This window comes from Drosophila navojoa, chromosome 2 (assembly GCF_054131105.1).
Source record: "Drosophila navojoa isolate 15081-1374.11 chromosome 2, UAZ_NAV_1.0, whole genome shotgun sequence".
Taxonomy (NCBI): domain Eukaryota; kingdom Metazoa; phylum Arthropoda; class Insecta; order Diptera; family Drosophilidae; genus Drosophila; species Drosophila navojoa.
The window spans coordinates 5,404,836-5,425,805 of record NC_142890.1 but is presented as its reverse complement, the minus strand read 5'-3'; the positions used below and the strand labels follow the sequence as shown (position 1 = coordinate 5,425,805).

At 34.6% G+C, this 20,970-nt stretch overlaps 5 protein-coding genes across 7 annotated transcripts in view; 3 read left to right on the top strand and 2 right to left on the bottom strand.

The window, feature by feature from the left end:
• LOC108649179 (sex-regulated protein janus-B) overlaps positions 1–20,970 on the bottom strand; it is an 83,044-nt gene that overhangs the window by 21,511 nt on the left and 40,563 nt on the right. The gene's annotated exons all lie outside the window — the stretch shown is intronic.
• On the bottom strand, positions 1,054–2,539 carry spn-A (RAD51 recombinase homolog spn-A). Its single transcript, XM_018111796.3, has 3 exons — positions 2,276–2,539; positions 1,654–2,210; positions 1,054–1,593 (listed from the first exon to the last, which is right to left on the bottom strand). Exons 1-3 carry the CDS (start codon positions 2,390–2,392, stop codon positions 1,209–1,211), a joined length of 1,059 nt encoding a protein of 352 aa, XP_017967285.1. The 5' UTR covers positions 2,393–2,539; the 3' UTR covers positions 1,054–1,208.
• LOC108659070 (uncharacterized) lies at positions 2,630–3,631 on the top strand. Its single transcript, XM_018111803.3, has 2 exons — positions 2,630–2,813; positions 2,935–3,631. Exons 1-2 carry the CDS (start codon positions 2,782–2,784, stop codon positions 3,242–3,244), a joined length of 342 nt encoding a protein of 113 aa, XP_017967292.1. The 5' UTR covers positions 2,630–2,781; the 3' UTR covers positions 3,245–3,631.
• On the top strand, positions 3,262–3,778 carry LOC108659069 (mitochondrial intermembrane space import and assembly protein 40-B). The gene has a single exon (XM_018111801.3). It carries the CDS (start codon positions 3,262–3,264, stop codon positions 3,742–3,744), a length of 483 nt encoding a protein of 160 aa, XP_017967290.1. The 3' UTR covers positions 3,745–3,778.
• Positions 4,144–20,970, top strand: part of sima (HIF-1 transcription factor component sima) — a 109,579-nt gene continuing 92,752 nt past the window's right edge. Inside the window, exon 1 of one of the 2 annotated variants that reach the window (XM_030383466.2) lies at positions 4,144–5,148. In XM_030383466.2, the coding sequence (XP_030239326.2) occupies positions 4,946–5,148 (203 nt within the window). In that variant the 5' untranslated portion in view covers positions 4,144–4,945. Of the gene's footprint in view, positions 5,149–13,780; positions 14,414–20,970 lie in introns of those variants that run through there. The other variant, XM_030383465.2, reaches the window with a different exon arrangement.

Sequence of the window (20,970 nt, the reverse complement as noted above, 5' to 3'; positions counted from 1 at the left end):
AAATTTTCTAATTGATTGAACGTTTGTTGAAAGATATAAAAGCATTATCAGAGTAATAATAATACATGTTATCTATCAGAAGATACAGTTTGTGGGGTACACATATCCTCATATGCATCAAACTGCGATTAAATCTATAACTAAGGAATATAAAATATGGATATGGAATATAAATTGATGGCTATCAAACGTACTAGATTTATATAGAGAATAGTTTAAGCATTCGCCGGCCGCACTTCAGCCCTAACGTTTTCCCAAATAAATGTAAGTTCAATTTCTTAAACAGTCCCAATTTAGGCTTATCCAGTAAAATGTACATCAAATAAAATATTTTCGAAATTAAAGCTAGTACATTTAGTAATATTATTTCACATTAGATGTATATACATTTAAGTAAAGCTCATTGCTTTACGGTTCCTGCCATCGATGCGCTGATATTCACGCTGCTTTGATTTGCTCCGTGGTGTCGTTTGATCAACGTTTCATCTGACATCGACGACCTTCTTCACGCTCGGGCGTTTCCAATGTGCGCTATATCATAGCTCTGTTAAACTTCTTGCCGGTTTTTTTGCTTCGGTATTCAGCCTCAGCGCTCGCAGCCTTTGGTTGATTCTGCTTGGTTTAAGCCACACGCCTGGCACATTTCTGGCTCAGATGCTACTCGGACAGCTTTAATGGGGCCAACATGCGTTGCTTCATGCGCTTTATGCGTTGCTCCATTTCGGGTATGATAGGAAAGAATGGGTTAGCCTCATCTTTAGCTTGAGCTCTGCTACGACTAAACTGCTTCTCTGGTTTCAATAATAATTTCTGGTTCGATGGTACTAGTAAAATCATAATCTATGCTATTATCTGTTTCCGGTTTCAATGCTAAAGGGTCAGCATTCCGCCTAGCCGAATCGCTGTCCATTCGTTAGCAATTGGATTTGTATTATAGTTTACATAGCGCTGAAACGCAGGAAATTGTTATTTAGCAGTCGCTTAAATTTCTGTTAATGACTGTTCATGTAAACAGAAACTGTTAATAGATAAATTTTTATATTATATATAAATAATATTAACCATATTTATTAAACACGTATTCTTCACAAAAAATGTTAACTGGATCAAAGCTCTTACATTTAACCAAACTGATCGTCATTTACTAAGAACATAGCTTAGCTTCTACTTCATATATTCATACCAAAAAAATCATTTATCAAGCACTATCAATCCTTCTCCTTGACATCGCCGATTCCCTCTGGTAATATAGCAAACATGGCCTCCGATTCGGGCAAACAGGGCGAATCGTAGATCTTGCAGATGCGCGCATCGCCCTTGCCCTTGCGCAGATATAGACGCGTTGTCGACGCATGCGCCATGATATGACCGCCAATGGGTTTCTTTGCATCGGCCACAAACATTGATGCACCGCCATCCACCTGGGCTGTCACTTGATTCGTTATGACGACCGCAACGCCAAATTCATCGGCCAGGCGCTGCAACATGCGCAAAAATAGACCCAAATGATTTTGACGTGCAGCCAATTCTCCGCGTCCAATATACTCGGAGCGATATAGCGCCATGGCACTGTCCACGATGATTAGGGCGTACCTAAAAGAGAAATACCAATATATATAATAATCTTTATAATCTTAATAATCTTTATTTCACCTTGATTCAAACATCATGCCCGCTGCCATTTGAACCAGTTGCGTCTGCTGATCCGTATTGTGAGCCCGTGCACAGGCCACATTATCCAAGACCGCTGCCTCGTCCATATTGTATCGCTGTGCAATTGCCGACAGGCGTTCCGGCCGAAATGTGCCTTCGGTATCAATGTACAAGGCTTTGCCTTCACCCCCGTTCTGGCTGATGGGCAGCTGACAAGTTACGGCCAGCGTATGACAAATCTGGGTCTTGCCACAGCGAAATTCACCAAAGATTTCCGTAATCGAACCCGTCTCAATGCCGCCGCCAAGCAGTTTATCCAGCTCTTTGGAGCCCGTTGTGAGCATCACAACTTCGGAGCGCATTTGATGAATGGTGCGTGCGCTGGTAAAGCTTAAAGGTATCAGCTTTGACGCCTCCTTCATAATGTGATCCACCTTGGATTCGCCCAGACCTTTGATATTTAGCAGCTGACGACGCGTCGCATATGTCACTGATTCCACTGTATGTAAACTGGCCTGCTGTAGTAGCTTAATGTCTCTGGGATTGATATTGTTGCCCTGCAAAATTAGATTCGAATATATGTATATAAATGGTGACAATATTCAACAATCTACTCGCTTACCTGTAGCTTAAGCACGTCCAGTGGTCCTCCATCATCCTCCTCTTCATCCGAAACATCGGCTGTGGTGGCTGACGCTAGGTCTGCCTGTTTCTGTGCCGGGCGTTGCATTTGTTCCATTTCTATTAGTTTTTCTTACAAATAAACAGTATATCAATTTGTCTTTTGTTTCAATAAATGACTTTCAAAATTGTATAATGTTTGCTGCCAGATTCATAAAAAATACGCGCGCTTAGTTGTGAAATGTTATAAACATTTTTTGCCATTCACAAAAAACGACGCATTCATCATCAGCTGTTGGCTTGTAAACGACATCAAGAGTGTTGAAAAGGAAGAAGCAGGGAACGTTGAGATAGAAACAAGCAGTCTTTATGAAAGCACTTACATAAATAGAAAGAAAAGAAAAAAAAAAAAAATACGGCATTTATAACTCATTCGACAGCATTTGGATCAATTAAAAGTGGAGCAGTAGCGGCAGATCTTCTGTTAAAGGTATATTTAATAGAAGTATGATTGGATATCATTACTTCGATGTGCGACTGTAAGTTGAATGCGGCAAATCGAAGAGAATTGTCACAATTAACAGCACACGTGCATGTGTTGGTTGCAACAGTGTTACTTAACGTAACATTATTATTTTTATTTATTTTTTTTTTTTTTAGGAAATTTCGGGATTTTGATAAGGTTGAGCTTACGCCAATTTATTTTCGGGGCTGCGTTTTGAACTCACTAGAGAAATTCTTTGGCGAAATTGGAGGCAAGACTAGTTTGGATATTGTAAAATTCAGCGTAGAACAGCGACGAGTTGTTTTCCGCGTGCCAGAGGAGTTCTATAAACGTACCCATACTGTAATCACATTGATTGGGCATTACCAGGAAGTACCGTGCCATTTTCAAGTTTTGAAAACTTCTAAGACCCCGTTGGACTTCGAAAAGTATTTTATTGGAGAAGATAAAGGTGAAGAAACGTAGCGAGACAACAGAAAATCATGGCGTTCTCGTATTGTAAAGTCTTCGGCAAGGATAAGGTGATCTTTGCCACCAAAGAGGATCATTCAACGCCCAGTACTGTAGAGCTGCCAGCACCAGAACCGCCTCAGGGTCTCATCACAAAGGATGGCAACATTAATTGGAGCTGCCCATGCCTGGGTGGCATGGCTACCGGACCATGCGGCGTTGACTTTCGAGAAGCGTTCTCATGTTTTCATTATAGCGAAGCGGAACCGAAAGGTTCGGATTGCTATGAGGCCTTCCGTAAGATGCAGGATTGCTTTCAGCAATACCCCACTGTCTATAATAAGGCCAATGGTGGAGATGATGACGACGATGCTCTTGGTGATGTTATGAGTTCGGATAGTAGCACCAATATCAAAGATGTCGATGAACTAACTGGAGGAGCTGGCGCTGCTGCAGCCGCGACAGCATCTGATTCACACACAACAACCACAAATGCCGTGTCCAAAGTGGAATAAAATAAATCAATAAAATAGTTAAACATATAAATTATACAGATATATTTTTTCATTTTATTTATTTTACTGTTCGAATTGCTGCCGTTAAATAACATAACACTCTATCAGCTGTTAAAATATTGTTTTGCTCTATAACAGCTGATTTGGTTTCTATGTGAGCCGAGTTTAAAGTAAACATCTGTGTTTATTTTGCCTATAGACAAATTTTATCTTAAGGAAGTACCTAAATTTTAACTTTTGTATAATAATGCAGCAGCTTTTTATAAATAGAGTATTTATTTATCAGTAACAATTATTAACATTGCGTAAAATATGTTAACACAAAGTATTTTTCTGGTATTTTCGTAAATTGATAACAAAAACATATGCGACATGGATAATTCTGGTAATTTTTGTGGTATAGTTATCGACACGCCGCCACATGTAGTCGGCCGACCACCATAAGAAAAATAAGAAAACTTATGAAAACCGTGACGAAAATGTTGTTAGACGTATTGGTAAAATGCTTAATGTGTTAATAAATCTCAGATGTGAAACGTTAAAACGTGAATTTAATATCAAATCTGTGCAAAATTTCAAAGTGCAATAGCTATTACGATTGCTGTGCAATTTGCTTGAGCTACAGGCCAACAAAATAAATCAAAACAAGTAAATAACCTTGTGTCTTGCAGTTCGAGCGCGCACCTAATCAGTAACAAAATAGAAAGTCAAATAACCAACAGCCGCCAGTGAAGTGAGTGTTGTGCATATTGCTTTCGAAATAAATAGTTATATCTGCATATTATCAGCTATTAGTTATAGAATCCCATATTTCACAAAAGTGTATTTTGCTAAAGTCATTTACAGTGCATTAAAAAGTTTCGTGCTGCACAGTGACACAAATACAAACGCGACACACACACAAGCGCACACATACAATAAAATATACGTATATACGCAGTTACGTATTGGTGTGCATACGAAAGACGTGCGGAGAGGAATTCGAAAATATACAAAGTACTTCCATTTCAATAGTTTTTTAATATATAAAAAATATAACGAAGAGTCTCAACTGTAAAATTTCAATTAACAGGAAACATAACAACAAAATCAGTGATTTGCAATAATAAAAAAAAGAGAAAAAAAAGAACCCTAAGAAGTTAACAGCGAACCATAAATTTGAATATTTGAATGCTGCTTAGGCTTCAACATTTTGTAGAAAATGGTCTCGTTAATTGATACAATCGATGCGGCAGCGGAGGCTCAAAAGCAACGGAGCGCCGCTGCCGCTGCTACAGCAACGTCGGCAGTCAACGCTGGAGCCAAGTCACCGACCGCCGCTGCTGCTGCTGGCGGTGTTGTTGCTTCAGCAGCAGCAGCTGGTATTGCCTTGACCGCAAGCGGCAAGCCTAAGGAGAAACGAAGGTGAGTTATGGTCACCCCAATAGTTGGACTAATTTTGTCAGCTCTCTCACCCCCCCACTAACAGACAGCCAAATAAATAATCTAAGCTCCTGCCATGTGATCTGTCTGTCTGATGGGCTGTTGCCTATTGCATAAGCAATTTGCTTTCTTTTTTCTTCAGCTGCTGCTGCTGCTGTTGCCGTTTGCTGCGTTGTCGTTAGCGTCAGCGTCAGCGTCGCTGTTGTTGCTATCGACGCTGTTGCTTCTATGACGTTAGCTGCGGATATGTTCAATAGGGTTGAGGGATTCAACTGTATTTGCACACCCTAATGTGCACCCCATTTGAATTTTTAGCATTAGATTGATGGAATCTATTTAGGGCTCATATTGCTGTAACAATAAGATTATAAGACCTTCTAGAATTATCGTACCGGCTCGAAATAATCTTCATAGACATACATACATATGCAAGTATACTTAATATTTATAGTGAAAGCTTTTCGGATATGTCAAATGCACATATACAAAATATATGTATATGAAGATCATTTCTCTTTATAATTCACACGTTTTCTTTAATTATTGATACTATGTGTAAATAGGTACATACATATATTAGTAAGCCTGTCTTTGCACTCGGGAGTACTCTACTAAGAGATATCCTGTATTCCTTGCTGAGCTATAGCTACTTTTATTTGTTTTCTGCTGGAAATTGATTTTTATTGTACGATCTTACTGAACCTAAGAGTATGAATGAATCACAAAAATGTGCGAAATTTATTGGTACATATGGGGGAAGTACACACCAAATGTTTCTATGCAGTTTAGCTGAATATACTTTTACTAAACAAAATTAATGAGTCTCCTTCAAAATAACTAAAGTTTTATTCAATTTGCAATCGATTGCGGAAGAGTCTCTAAAACGAATTGTTACTTTGAAATATATATGAAACTTGTGAAATAAGAGCTTTGAGATAAGGGAGTTGTTTTTTCGCAGATCTTTAGCGTAAGAATTCTTATGTGCAATATATGTATATAGGAAATTCAAGTCGAATTGCATTTGATTTATAAAATATATCTAAATATATATAAAGATGTGGAATATTTTGTAATAATTTGCTACGTTTGGTAAACAGGAATATATGTAGGTGCATGATAAACTCTCGAGGGTACTGTAGTTGTAGTTGTGCCAATATCAACTCAGTTTGTTGTCCTGATCGCTAATATAAATACTTTATGGGATGTGTCAAGCCTCTTACTGTGTGATACAGACATTTTCAAATGAGATATATTCATAAATCTCTTTTTCGCAAGTTCAAGGTATAGCATTGGAATAGTGTACATCTAAACATGTATGTATTTTCAATTGAGAGAGCATTCTACTGCATATCTAATATAAGACTTCTATCAACTTGTTGCACATTTTGCGAAATCATGCTCTCCACCTGTGATAATCACTCACACATGCAAGCATAATATATGTATTTATATAATACTTGAATATTTAGCATGTGTTGATGATTCAGTATATATGCATTCACATTCATATTTAGGCAAAAGATTGACAAGAGGGTGGTGGCTACGTTTCCTATACATGTAAGAAATCTAATTCGTAATCATTAATCACGCTTGACTTTTGCATGTGCGATAATTATACAACGTGAACGAAGGTAGACAGTAAAAGAGAACGCGTTGACCGAGACCTTACCTTGAATGTCGCAACAAATAAAACCCAGATGCAAATCAAAGAAACACTTAAAACCCAAAAGCAAACCCCGAAAGAAATAAAAATAATAAAACGAAAATGGCCAAATAATATTTACTAGTCCATTTACTGTAGATTGATTTGCTAAAGTTTTATTCTTCTTCTTTCGACTAGTTTCTGGCGTTCGATACGGATATATGTAGTAGCAATAACCTTCAGTAAAATTATATTCTGATTCATGGCTATCAAAATTTCATCGAATATTGATAAACACTGTGCGAGCTTTGCAAGTAACGAATCATCCAGCCTTCAAATGAAATCTTATCTTTATAAAATCAGGTTTATTTAATTATCCTTGATTGGTTGCGATGCGATCTGCCCATTTCTGTTTATTCTATATTTAGACAGATTTTGTTGTTGTTTTTTTTTGCAGCCTGATTGCACTTTGGATTTCCTCTTTTCAGCTGGGGCTACGCATTCTTTTTGCGTATGGTTTATTTTTAAAAATTAAACAAAAGCAGCAGCCGCGGCAGAGAAGAAGAAAGAAAAACCTGTTGTTGTCAGCAGCGAAGCAAACGCGTAACCAGTTTTGTTATTGTTTTGTTGTTGTCAGTTTTGTTTTATCAGTTTGTTTTGGTTATGTTTCGCTTGTCAGTCTTGATACCCTGCAATTGTAGGCGCATGGAAAACATGTAAATACTCTGGATTTACTGTAGTTATACTAAACTGCTCCACGTAAAGCAAAACTTCAGCTATTCCGATTTCACAAACTGTTTTCCATAGCTTGCATTTGATATGTGAAACTTGGATAGAATAGCCCTAGTGTCTGAGTTTTGCCAATGCGTAGGGTTAATCCGTATTTTTTTACTGAGTATCTACGCTTCGATTTTTTAACTTTTTGTTTTGTTTTGTTTTTATTTTGAAGTTTATTTTTGTTTGTCTGCCCTCTTTCGGCATCTTCTTGAGGCGTGTTAGCGACCTGCCCCTCAAGTAACGGCCACGCATTTACTTAAATCATTTACATTGTACGAAGCACATAAAATGTAAAATTTATCGCATTTTTTTTTTTATATTTCATTTTAAATAATATTATAGTATGCAAGATTTGCATTAAATTGAAATATTTCGTTTTGGCCTACGTGACTTCAGTTAGCTGCAAAGCGGTTCTGTAACAGTTCGAAGCAGCGTGGAAAACCAAACCAAATGCTTAAACGACAGGCGGCTCGTTTTCCATGCTAAACTAGTTTCTGGCATTGATTAAGCTTGTATTCAATTCGTTTACGGTTCAGTTATCAATCGGTAGCTGATTTAGATAACTCTGAATGGACGATAAATGGAGTTGGAAGAGAAGATCACGTGAACATACAGAGGTATTTGTAGAAACTGTTTGTGAACATCGCGCATAGGCACGCGCTCTACTAACTGCGCAGCTGACGCAGCGCCAGCGCATGGGCTGCAATTCGGGCTAAGATGTTGTAGAATATATTTTCTTGACGGGATTTCGTAGTTAAACTATCGTAATGGGATAATGATAGTCATGTGTTATGGAAATATTATTTTAAAACATTAAATCAATATCAGTAGATAAGGACAAATCACTTTAAAATATGGACAAACGGAGAGAAGAGTCAGATATGCATAACAAATAATGTTTGTTAGTTATTTTGATAGTGTTTGCAAATAAGTTTATATAGAATGATTATAATAGAAAATTTTGTATTTAAATTTACTGTTTGCTTTGCTGTCTAGAGATTCCGAATAAGTTCGTATACAGTATATTTATAGATTTGTATTCATTATCATGCCGCTCACGCTGTCATCACTAGTCACGACCTTGCTGTGCACTTGTCCGTTTGCACGATTTGATTTACTTCACTTTGCCAGACATCTTAGCCTCGATTAAAATTGTATAAAAATGAAAAACAATTGCTTAGTCGACATGGATCTATTTTATACAGATTATGGGAATTACATACAATTAAAATAAATACTAAACAAAAAAGCTGAATAATATACTAAAAATTATATTATTAAAGTATAATTGCTTATCAATTGAAGAGTTTAATTGAATTTCGGTTTAATTGTCATAATTCAGTTGAATTAACGTCAAGCTGTGCAAAGGTCGAGCGCCTATAAAATATATATTATATGTATATAATTTTATTAAATATGAAATAAATCATAAATTGGAATTAATGTACTATGCTTAAATGTTTCAAAAGTAATAACAAAATATAAAAGTTTAAAAATAGCTTTTTTAAATATTTAGAATGAATCTTTTGAATGAATTCGGAGTATATATTTTTTCAATAAAAATATTAGCTTTTCTTATAATAAATACACTTTCCATATATATTCCTCACACGCTTCATATGCCCTGTGCTATCCTCTGATATTGTTTCTTTTTTACTGATACCGAAATGGTGGAAAACAATATATGTATAGAAATAGAAACTTTTGTGTATTTCAATAGCAATGCAAGGCAAACGCATAAAATTAACACAAGCTTGCGAGCACAATATGTTAAATATTTAAATGATATGCTTCATTGTTGTTTTTCGGTCTGATATTGCTATTGTTGTTGTTGCTGTTGTTGTTGTTGTTGCTGTTGTTTATATGTATGTTGTTGTTGCTGGCCACGGCAGCCTCTGTCTGGCCACGACGACCTACTTTTTTGCGCAATCGAACTAAAATGTGACGACATTAACGCCAGGGGGCAACGGGCAAACGGGGTGTGTATGCGCGTGTGTGTGTGTGTGTGCGTGTGGGGAAGTGTGATTGTGTTGTGCATGTGCGTGTATGTATATGCGTATCTGTGTAGTCGTTTTGCATGGTGTGTGTGTCTTTTTTGTTGTATTTTCTTTTTATTCATATGAAATACATATAGCTGTTGTTGTTGTTGTTGTTGATGCTGCTACTGCAGCTGTTGTTGTTGTCGTTGTTGTCGTTGTCGCCGTCTTAAGGCATGTCTGAGACAAACAACTAATACACCGCTGTTGCTATGCAGCAGCCACTAACTGCAGCAGCTTCATGCGATTTTTCTTTCTCACTGAACCCCTTGGAAATATTCAAGCGGGGTATATTATTATTGCTGAGTCATATGCGACGGGCAAAAGGAAATGCTGCGCATTGTACGACTTATTGATCTCATTGAACTTGAAAATGCAATTATAATATAGCACTAAAATTATTCGATAAAAAAATAAACTAAAAAATTTCCACATTCTGATGCTGTTAAATAGTTGGTAGATAACAATAGTTTAAATTTAAAAAAGCTCAAAGCATTCGGCTAATTAATGGTTACTGTTAGATTAAGACGGATTGCAAATAAAACATAAACAAAATCATAAATTTGCGATTTAAAAAAAAATACAATTTGCTTAAATCTATATTTAACTTGAGTAATTTATTCGTTATTATGAGAGTCTTCGCAGCTAAAAATAGATGCTTCTATGGAACACAAAAATATTTACTTTTGGGATAAAATTTGCTGTCCATGCCCATGCGAGAAATTTCAAGAAAATATTTAGATATAATGTTATTCCTGAGCTCATTTTGTTGTCATATTCAATTGCTAAATCAATAAGAGTTAGCATATTTGAAACAGCTGTCAGGCATCTCATTTATGTGGGTATTTCCTAGTCGAGCAGACTTACATGCTCTATCTGTATCTCTGCCAGATGTATCGGAATATGCTGCGGCTCTTTGATTTGCTTTTTGGGCTGCCAATTTATTTTTACTATCTGTAATAATTTTTATTAATTTTTTGTTTTTCATTTTTTTTGGTGATAAAGTTGTTCCCTTATTATATTTTGATATTGTGGCAGGGAAAGTAAATTTATTGAGCTTTTGGGCTTGTCAGGCGCACGCATTTAATACACAAGAAATATGCTCATAATTCTTTCGAGTTGCGCAAAAGCGTAGCTCGCTTGCAAATATAAATTGTTGTTGTTGTCATGGTTGTTGTTGTTGTCGTTGTTGTTTCTGTATGTATTCCTATATACTCGTACATGCATCGCCTGTTGATAGCATTTAATAACATGCGATCTGGCTGAGCGAGCCATGTGTGACCTCATTCGATAAAAAAGCCAAAAGATCGCCAACTTATATAAGGTTCAGCTGAGGCGATCTTATTGCTAATATTAACTGATTGACACGAAAGGCATTTTAATGCTTAACTAGTTGTTTTATTGGTGATACAGAGAAACTACGCGAAAGGCAATTAAATCATTAATTGTATTAAGTTGTTAATTAAGTTATTAACGCATTTTTTTTATACATTTGTAAAGCGAGTAAATAGAGTAAATATATCTACCATATCTAGTACTTTTAAATTGTGCTTGTTCATATGGACTTAAAGTTGATCAATTTTTAGAAATGCTAGCATTTTATCAACTTTTAATCCTCATGAACAAGCAAAATTGTTAGAATTGCCAGAAATTGATCAACAAATTGAATTCAACAATTGAATTGAATAGAATTCGCTTCTTGTGTTAGTTTCTAAAGTTTTTAGAATAGGGTTTTCGGTCTCTATTGTCATATTCCGTATTCCTTTGCTATATTACTATTCGTAATATTCGTAATCCATATTTGGAATTCTGTATTTGATTTTCCATTTACCATAGTCCTTACTGGTATATCTATTTTATATCAAATAGACCCAATTCCTTCTTATATATTATGCAAAACATTCTATTCCACTTTAACATCATTTAAATTCCATTTTTGGTATTACTAATCCAGATTTTACGATTCCATAATTTGGTGTATTCCATATTCTGTTTTCTATATTCCGTATTCTATTTCATTATATCATATTCCATTATCCATAATTCATATTCGATTTTCTATATATATTCCATATTCTATTTTAGATCATTCCATATTCAATATTCAATTTTTTATACTTCGCATTCCAGTTGCTATACTTCATATTCCATATTTGTTAATTCCCCTTTCCACTTTCTGTATTTCTATTCCGTATTATAAGAATGTTTCCATTACCATTCTGTATTTTATATATCTTTTTAAATCTTTCCGACTTTTTTTCTCCACTTACGATGTCTTTCGTAATTCCTATTATGGTCTCGATTAATTTGTACAATTCGTTATGACCTAAATATCTGCCAATATAAGACGTACGGCATAGACTAGACGTAGATATAGACCAGCTGCTCGCTAATTATATAATGTACCCGCTTCTATCAGTGTTGGCGGTTATTCACCACTCGTCAGTCAGTAATCGGATCACATCTAAAGGTACAATTTGCCGTTATTTAATTGCTACCGAGTGCGTTTTTTACGGTTCGGCTCTTATCATATCGTATCACTTTCAGCCAAAAACAATGCAAATATTTGACAATATTATGTTTTATTATGTTATCAGACCGGGCAACAGTGGCTGACATAAACGATGAGTCGGATTTGGCGTAACTATAGTTAACAGCCCTTTTTTTTGTCTGATTTCTAAACGCGTAGCTTTATTTAATCTATTAGGCTAGCAATTAAGAACAATGACTGACTGCATAATACACGCTTAAGTTTTCGAATGGTCTTAAAATTTATAGGTTGAATTGTTGGAGAGATCGAAAGTAATTCCTTTTTGAGTCTAGATGAAAAGCTAGGAATGAAATGCGATGAGAAAGTTTACCGATTCCTAAAAGTCTTCGATATATATATAAACTTAAGATATGTGGAAAGATTAGGATTAGAAAGAGCAATAGAGCAATATCAGCATATCATAAAACCTATATACTCCTTTTACGTCATGAGCGGGTATCCAAAAACTTTGCTGCAGTTTGGCTGCGTATGCAAATATTTTGTCAGAACAGAGTCCTTCAAAGATAAGCACAGCGAATAATCATAATGAAATAGAAAGACAGAGAGAAAGAGATAGTGAGAGAGTGAAAGAGTGAGCGCGGTAGTGAGGGGAGAAAGCTGTAGAAAGAGAGATATATAGACAGATAGAGAGATAGAGATAGAGATAGAGATAAAGATAAAGATAGAGATAAAGATAGAGATAGAGATAGAGAAAGAGAAAGAGATAGGAATAGATATAGAGATAGAGATAGAGATAGTGATATAGATAGAGATAGAGATAGATATAGTAGCAAAATGTTCACAGCGCTGTAGAGTATGCAATGCTTTTAGCCAAGTTAATTAAGCGCGAAAATATATAATTCATATGTGAGTACTTTTAATTTGTTTTACTATTTTTTGTACTCTTTGCTTTGTGTGTGTTTTTTTGATTTGTTTATAGCCAGTTTGGCCTTATCTCTGGTCAATTCACACATGCATAATTGGCCTGGCTGTAAGCAGGCAGCGTGTATCTTGTTGTTTTGGCCATTATCTTATCAAACAGCTAACGCTATCTCACTCGCTCACTGTCTGTGTCTCTCTCCGTCTGCCAGGTATCTGTTGTGCTGATAACGAGTGATAACTGATGTTAATGTCTAGCATTTAGTCATGCGTTTTTGTTTCAGCTTTTGTGAAGTTCACCGAAAGCGTTTCACTCTTACTAATGGCGGTGTTATTGTGTGGGATTTTCAGGACATACACTTGAAGAAAAAGTGTAGTGGGTTGAGTTGACTGAAATACAATATAAGTTCATAAAATTTGAATGGATTTTTGTATCTTATAAGGGGAGAAAAACACTTGAAAAAATTCCTTAAATAAATTCATAAATATATTTTAAACATTTTAATATACTTGACTTTTTTTTAGAATTTCTTCAAGTGCAAACTTATTTGCCTTGTTAATTAGTCATACTTTCTATGCTATTTCTTGCAGTGTACACTTAACACATATACGTACATGTCACTGGGTTTGTGTGGGTGCCTTTGCTATCAGCTTTGATATTGCGATTTGCGCGGCCAACTCCTATAAATATGAATTTCATGCTATTAGAATTTTCTGTTCATTTTTAATGGGCGCTACAAACGGTTCTTTTTAGTTCGGTAAAAATTCTTTTCAATCGTGCTGCAATCGGTATCTCTGTGCTCTAGTGTGACATGGCTTAGGCCATATTTAGTGTGTGAAACTAATAATGTTTAACTCGTGCAACTCGTGGGAAACCTGCGATTTTCCCTGCTCGGAAAATACTTTTTATGGCGACGATGTCAATTGTTTTTACGAGCCAGACATTAAGCCACAGCAAGAGCAGCCACAAAATTCGCCTAACGGCTTGATTTACGGCCGCAGGCTCATCAATGAGCCCGCCGTAAACTTCAATAACGGTGGCTTCTATAACACCCAGGCAGCAGCACCACCACCGCCAATGGTTGCCTATGCCGCATGTGGTGGTGGCGTGTACAACGACTGCTCGAGCCTGGAAATGAGTTCAGCTTGCTCTGCGACGCGTTTTCATCCGTACCAGCGGCAGGCGAACGATTTTGGCCCATATCCGCCGGGCTATGGCCAGCAGTCGAGCATGCCCTATGCCCGGCCAGCCTTGCCGTTGCTCAACCTGCCTGTGCCCTGTCGCGGCAATCAGCCGTGGGGCTATGAACACTGCTATGGCTATGGCCCGAGTCAGCCGGAGCCATGCCAGTTTTCGCAATTTGTGGATATCGAGGATTTTATGTAAGTAGAGCCAGTGGAGCAGCGCAGCTATAAGGCTAATTTTTCATATAAAATATGAAGTGAGACATAAAAGATGCTTAGCCCTTTATTGGGTAACTCCCAGTCTGTTGGCTTTAATCTAAATATACACATGTGTTTTTTTTTAAGCTCAACAAGTCTGAGAATTTTTATGCTATGCTAAGTGAAGAATTAACTGCACTTAAAAATTTATATGCACTTGTATTTGTTGGCTCTTCAAGTATATATGTATCTCTATATATAAGCCTATCTAACTGTCAGCTAGGGCCTGGACTTCACAGCGAAATGCTAAGCATTGGTCGCTTATCACACACACACACACACACACACACACACACACGCAGAGTTAAGTAAGCTGAGTGGGCGCACTTCTTATCGCGTTCACTATATTATTTTATACATATTAAGACATATGCATGCGCATATTTATGTGCCTGCACAAACATATGTATACCCTGTATTAGGTACAACTGGCCGTGGGTATTTATACGCTAAGCTCCTTGAAAATGAGGAAAGATAAAAATGTATGTGGTAGAAGAAAGAAGAGTGACATGCCCCATAATGTATATATGTTCTTGATGAGCATGAATAGCCGATGCAACGTAGCTTAGTTCTGTTCATACAGATGAGAAAGTCAAAGAGAAATAGAGGTTAACCCTTTTGTATGTTCCTCAAGTCAATATTTGTTTTTAATAATCAGTAACTTTTTCCGTAGTCAAATAATGGAACATATGTTTAATATTTCATATAAATCCAGGGTATACCATACTCGCACACCCCCAACTTGACATGTTTGACTTACTTAAAGCAAAGACAAATGAAAATAACTTTGAGACTATTTTTTTATAGCCTTTTTATTTTCACTCAAAGAAATTGATAAATGATACTTAAAATATATATTCTTATCTTTAAATCTTGGAAGAACATATGAGCAGTGTGCCGTTTATTTTCTGTCCACGGTTATAGAAAATAAAATAAAGAAACTTGGCGCATAGTATGTTTAGATCTTGAAATACCTTATATACATATACATATATATCTATTCTGAAAAACTACCAAAATGTTTGAATGATAAAGACAGATATGTTTCTAATCGTATATTCTTTAAATATATGCTTATTAATTATATGATTATATTTAATTTCCCAAAGTTTTTATTATCTCTTCAATTCATTATCAATGCAAATCAGTTTAATCGATTTGTTTGTATTGAATTTACGGATTTCTTGGAAAATGTGCAAACATATTAATTTGTGAAATTCAAGAGGCTTCTAGCAAATGATAAAATATATATCAAAAATTTTAGTTAATTATCTATATGGAATAAATGGAAATCAAAGCTCTGTTTCTTATCGCTCGTCGATAAGAATTATAATCCGTAATAAAAAATATTGCAAATTGTTTGGTAGCAAATTAGATAGTTGCCAACATATAAATCAATATATAAATATATATATATTGATGGCTTTTGCAATGATTGCATGTTAATTATGTAGCGCACGACTGGGAAATACCCTGTACTAGAGTTAAATAATTTTTTCTGATAGATTCTATGTTAATCTAATTGACATTGCTCGACTAAGACATCTCTCGAAGTCTTCCAAGTCTTGATAATTATTAGATATTTTTCTGCAGGCCACGCCTCCTTTTATCTGTTACATTATACTCTGCTTTCGTTTTTTTCCAAGCGCTTGGGGAAATTTATCGTTAAAAATATATATAAGTTCTTGATAATTTTTTCTGATCTCTAGTTGTCGTTACTTCTGTTTGTATTATATTTACATATATTTTAATCGTCACTCATTCACTTTCATAGTTTTCAATGTATTTCAGATAAACTTTTTCAAAATATTTTTTTTTTCTTTAAACAAAAAAAGAAAAGGAAAGCATCATTAATTGTTTTGCGATTGACGTAGTTGCTCACAATTCTCATTTCACATGCCAGAGGCGTGCGAGTCTTTCATATCTAGCAGGCACACACACACACACACATGATCTGTTCGTATGAGTGTGCGTGTGTGTGTGTTTGTAGTTGAGCCTCTCTCATTTGCGCGTGTTTCGCGCAGAATTTGTTTACGTTTGGCAAACCGCAAACGAGCCGCACGTTTAGCCATATTATTTGCTTATCAATTGCAATATACCCAAGCTCCATTAATGTACGTATATATAGGTATATATGTGTATATGTATATATATTTGCAATTACTTAGCGCAAGCTACACATTTATTGCTGCACTCAGATTTGGGCTCTGAACTTTGTTTAGAAACTTTGGCTAAGAGCTGAGCTTAAATACGATTTATGATATTTGTTTGTTGTTTCAATTGTTGATTGTATTTATGTATATATGTATATATATTGAAACACAACTTAGACTCATTTTAATAATATTATTTACATATTGAAATTCGCAGTTTTAATTCATTTAAAATTAATTTTAGTTGTCTTTGCTTTTTGATAGATGTTTCTAGAAAACTCAGATTAAAATATTTTTATTTTATTAAAATTATTTGAATTTATGTATCATTCATTTTCAATTTTAAATTAAATTCAGCTAAATAAATACAATTAAAAAATCGATTCTATTATTTATCAAAAAGGCTTTGTTTATTTTTAGATGCTTAGCTCTATTAACAGCTTTCAACTATTTAAGATGAAACTGTTTTATGGTCATATGCAAATGAAGTTGTTTTCTAAAGTAACTATAAATATAAACTCATATATTTACAGTTCCTATTATAGAGATAACGTTACATGGTCTTCTATTATATGTTATATATAATAGTGCACGTGCTCAGTTCATGCCCTAACTCTGCTGCCATTGAGCGCAGCCGGAAATGCTCAAAGCAACAAAAGCAAAAAGTCGAAAAAAACAAAACAAAACAAAATAAAGCAAAACGGCAGCAACAAACTGCAATCGCTTTGTGAATATTTAAAAGCAATTCACTGCTGTTTTAATGAAATACCCTAACCGCATTCGTCCCTCATGTGCCCTGCCTCCCGTCAAGTCGCTCGAGTCGCTTAAGCAGGCTATTAGCATGCACAATCAAAGTCGTTCGCTTGGCTGTGGGGCGAGGGGGCTGTTCTGGGCGTTAACAATACATTTAAACTGTTTGCTGTTTATGTACTCGAATTTTCGAATTGTTTATATTTTATAACATTTATTTATTGCAGAGCTCTGGAAAAAAAATGCAATATATTATGATTCGTGAAGTGAAATGTTGCATTGAAATAATTAATTGCACAATTTTGAATATACTCGGGCGTAGACAGATGGATTTATGATATTTGCATTGATTGAAAACAATTATTAATTAATTATAAGTTGACACATTCGATTATACATTCTCATAATACTCTATTTAATATATGTAAATACAGATCTGATTAATATTTTTTATATTATTTGATTGGTTTTTATTAGCGTCAAATTGAGATAGAAATTTTTATTACTTCATATTTTAAATACTCTTCCAATCCTCACATTGATTGACAGCCTTCAGTTGGTGATTTATAGTATATATATTATATTATAATACAATAAAGTATTTGATTGCTTATTTTAGTATTGTATTCAATAAAATTTTGTTCGAGGTCATGAATTTGTTAACTACAATAAAACAACAATAAAGCAAGGTAGATTAATATAAATGTTGAGAGCTTTCCATTCCATTAACAGTCGACTTTTCAAAAATAAATACAGAATCCTCTTTGCTCTGCTATTATAATCATTTTATACATTGATAATAACTTTGAGATCTAGATAGAAAGCAAAGTCTGCTGATGATGGAACCGGGAAGCGCAAGCTGTTGATAAGAAAGTCCGCGGATGTTATCTTCAAAGAAAAGCCTAGGCTGGTTATAGAAGAAAAACGAAAATGAAGTCAAGTCGAATAAGAGCAAAGTTCACATTCAGTATGTGTATTTGTCTGATTTAATTAAATTTGATTAATATTACATTAAGTACAGGGAATCTATTAGCTGTCTGCAAGCAAAAAGCAGCGAACAAAATAACGAAAATATTTTTTATCGAGTCATGTTTGGAGCACTCACACTTGCTTGCCGGCTACACATTATTTCACATAATTTTCGCAAATTCCTTTGGAAGTCATGTATTTGTTGCCAATCGGCATTTTCGGAACATGGAATTACAAACAGCTGAAGAGTCTTACAAACAGTTTTAGACTGTCATTTGGTTTGGCCACACGTCGTATGAGTAATGTGATAAAATAATTTTCATTTTTTATTTTTTGTTTCGGTCTTTCTGTCTGTCTAACTGATATGGCACGGCATTAGCTGACATCTAAAGCTCTAGACGAGAACTAAAAATAAAAGTGGGCTGTGGACTGTGGGCGTGGCAAGTGGCAGCTGTGACAAGTAATGCTTGTTGTCAAGAGCCGCTTGCCGGCTTCGTTTTTGCTTTCCACTCGTTCACGATGTGAAAATTAGTTATGTATATTGCTATAAGGCAATATTCAGCAGGTTGTTGGCTCGACTATGACTCATTTAGTCTTTAAATTAGATACCTCAACTAATGTAGTGTAAACAATTAGTTGGATACGCTTTTTTCATTCATATGGTAAAACGCTAATTAGAATATTATATTTATATTTATATTTATTTATTTATTATATTTATTGCCTATGGTGATTTTGCAGCTAGAAACTATTAAATACAAATATTTCACAATATTACAGAAAAAAAAATACTAGAGATTTTATATAGCTTTAAAGATAAAAGAGAGTTAGATCTGTAAGAGCTAGGGTCTCAGGAATAGAATAGAATATTTTTCTATATATCAATTTAAAATTTATTTTATTTATACATACATAAGACTTGTAAAGAAAACTTTAACTAACTCATATCAAACTGTTACTGATTTTTAACAGATAAATCTATAAGACTTATAAGCTATATCTCTTGGCAATATTTAGTTGATTTCTTGAGCACCCAAGGAATAACAACTGCGAAGATTAGAGTGATATGCTAAATGATTTTGAGGCATGGTAAATACATATAACATTTAGTGGATTTCTTGGAAATCTGAACTAGTATTATTTAGTCAGTTTTATAGCCGTCAACATTCTTCAAATTTGTTTTCTCTAAATACAAATTCTTGTATTTGCTCAGCAGAGGCAAGTTGTTAATTAATTCCCTTTATACTTTTTATGACAAAGTGTCTTTTATCAAACTGTTGTTTTTTTTTTTGTGAATTTCATAAATAGCTTCCAAAAATTTCTGCGAATATTTCGCGTTTAGCTACGTGCCGTAATGTCCGCCGAAAAATATTATATAATCATTAAAATGGTTTTATTTGACTTTTTGGCTTGACCCTATTTCATATGATCATAATGATCATTAGCTAGAAATGAATTTAATGTATTAGTTTTTAGTGACAACTCACGAGTTTTTCTTGGCAATCCATATGAAATATATAGTATATGCTAGTCGAAAATTGGCTATAATCGAAATGGTTGTTGTCGTTGTTGTCGTTGTTGTTTGTGTGAGGTCAGTGCACTCTGAAATTGTTATGGCATACATTAAATATATGTATATATAGCATATATAGAATGCTTCACAAGTTCCATTTGTCATGTGCACTATTATTCTCTGTCTAGTATTTTTGTGGCCCAATTGATAAGGCTTTGGGCATACCTATTTATTTGTTTAGTTTAGTTTTGCTTGGGGGCAGACTTTCTTATCTGCATTATACTTAATACTATTCAAGGCTGATTAATACCCTTTCTACACTTTCTATTGATGAGCTCTTTCAATTGTTGAGCAGCTTTAAAATGCGTATTTAAGATCTGTAATAAAAAAGTTTAATTATAATTTTTTTTTTTTTTTTTTTTTTTTTTTTTGCTGCGGGCACATTATTTTACTCAAATGGTGCCAAGGTTTTGTCTCGTTATTATCTAATTACTTAATGCCTTTGTCAGCCTGGCTCGGGCTATCTTAAGCCACTAAGTACACCCACTTGACCGCCGCCGATGCAGACCCAAAGTGTGGGCAGGGGAGGCGGAGTTGGGTGTGAGCTAAAAGTGAAAGGTTCTTAAATACATATTGTGATTGCTTTACTCTGTTGTCGCTGATAATACTTTATAATATTGTGGCTACGTCAATGAAAAAGGGCAGCGTTTGTGTCTTTGAAAGACCTGCTGAAAAGAAGTACTGAAAATAGTTTTCATAATAGAACTGTAATTATAAAGCACTTTATCCCTATTGAAGCTAAACTGGGTTTAAGTTTGTTATCTTTATGTGTTATTGTTTATATTAAAAAAATAATTAATATATTTATTAAATGAATTCCTTTTACTTGCATAAATAATATAAATAATAATAATATAATAATAATAATATAATAATAAAAATATAATAATAATAATATAATAATCATAATATAATAATAATCTAATAATAATATAAATAATTTAAATAATATAATAATGCATAACGAATAATATTTGTATTCATTATCTAGATTCTTTATCTTTCAAAATATATTTTTAATGAACCCCATTTGCATAGCTGTTATTCACTTT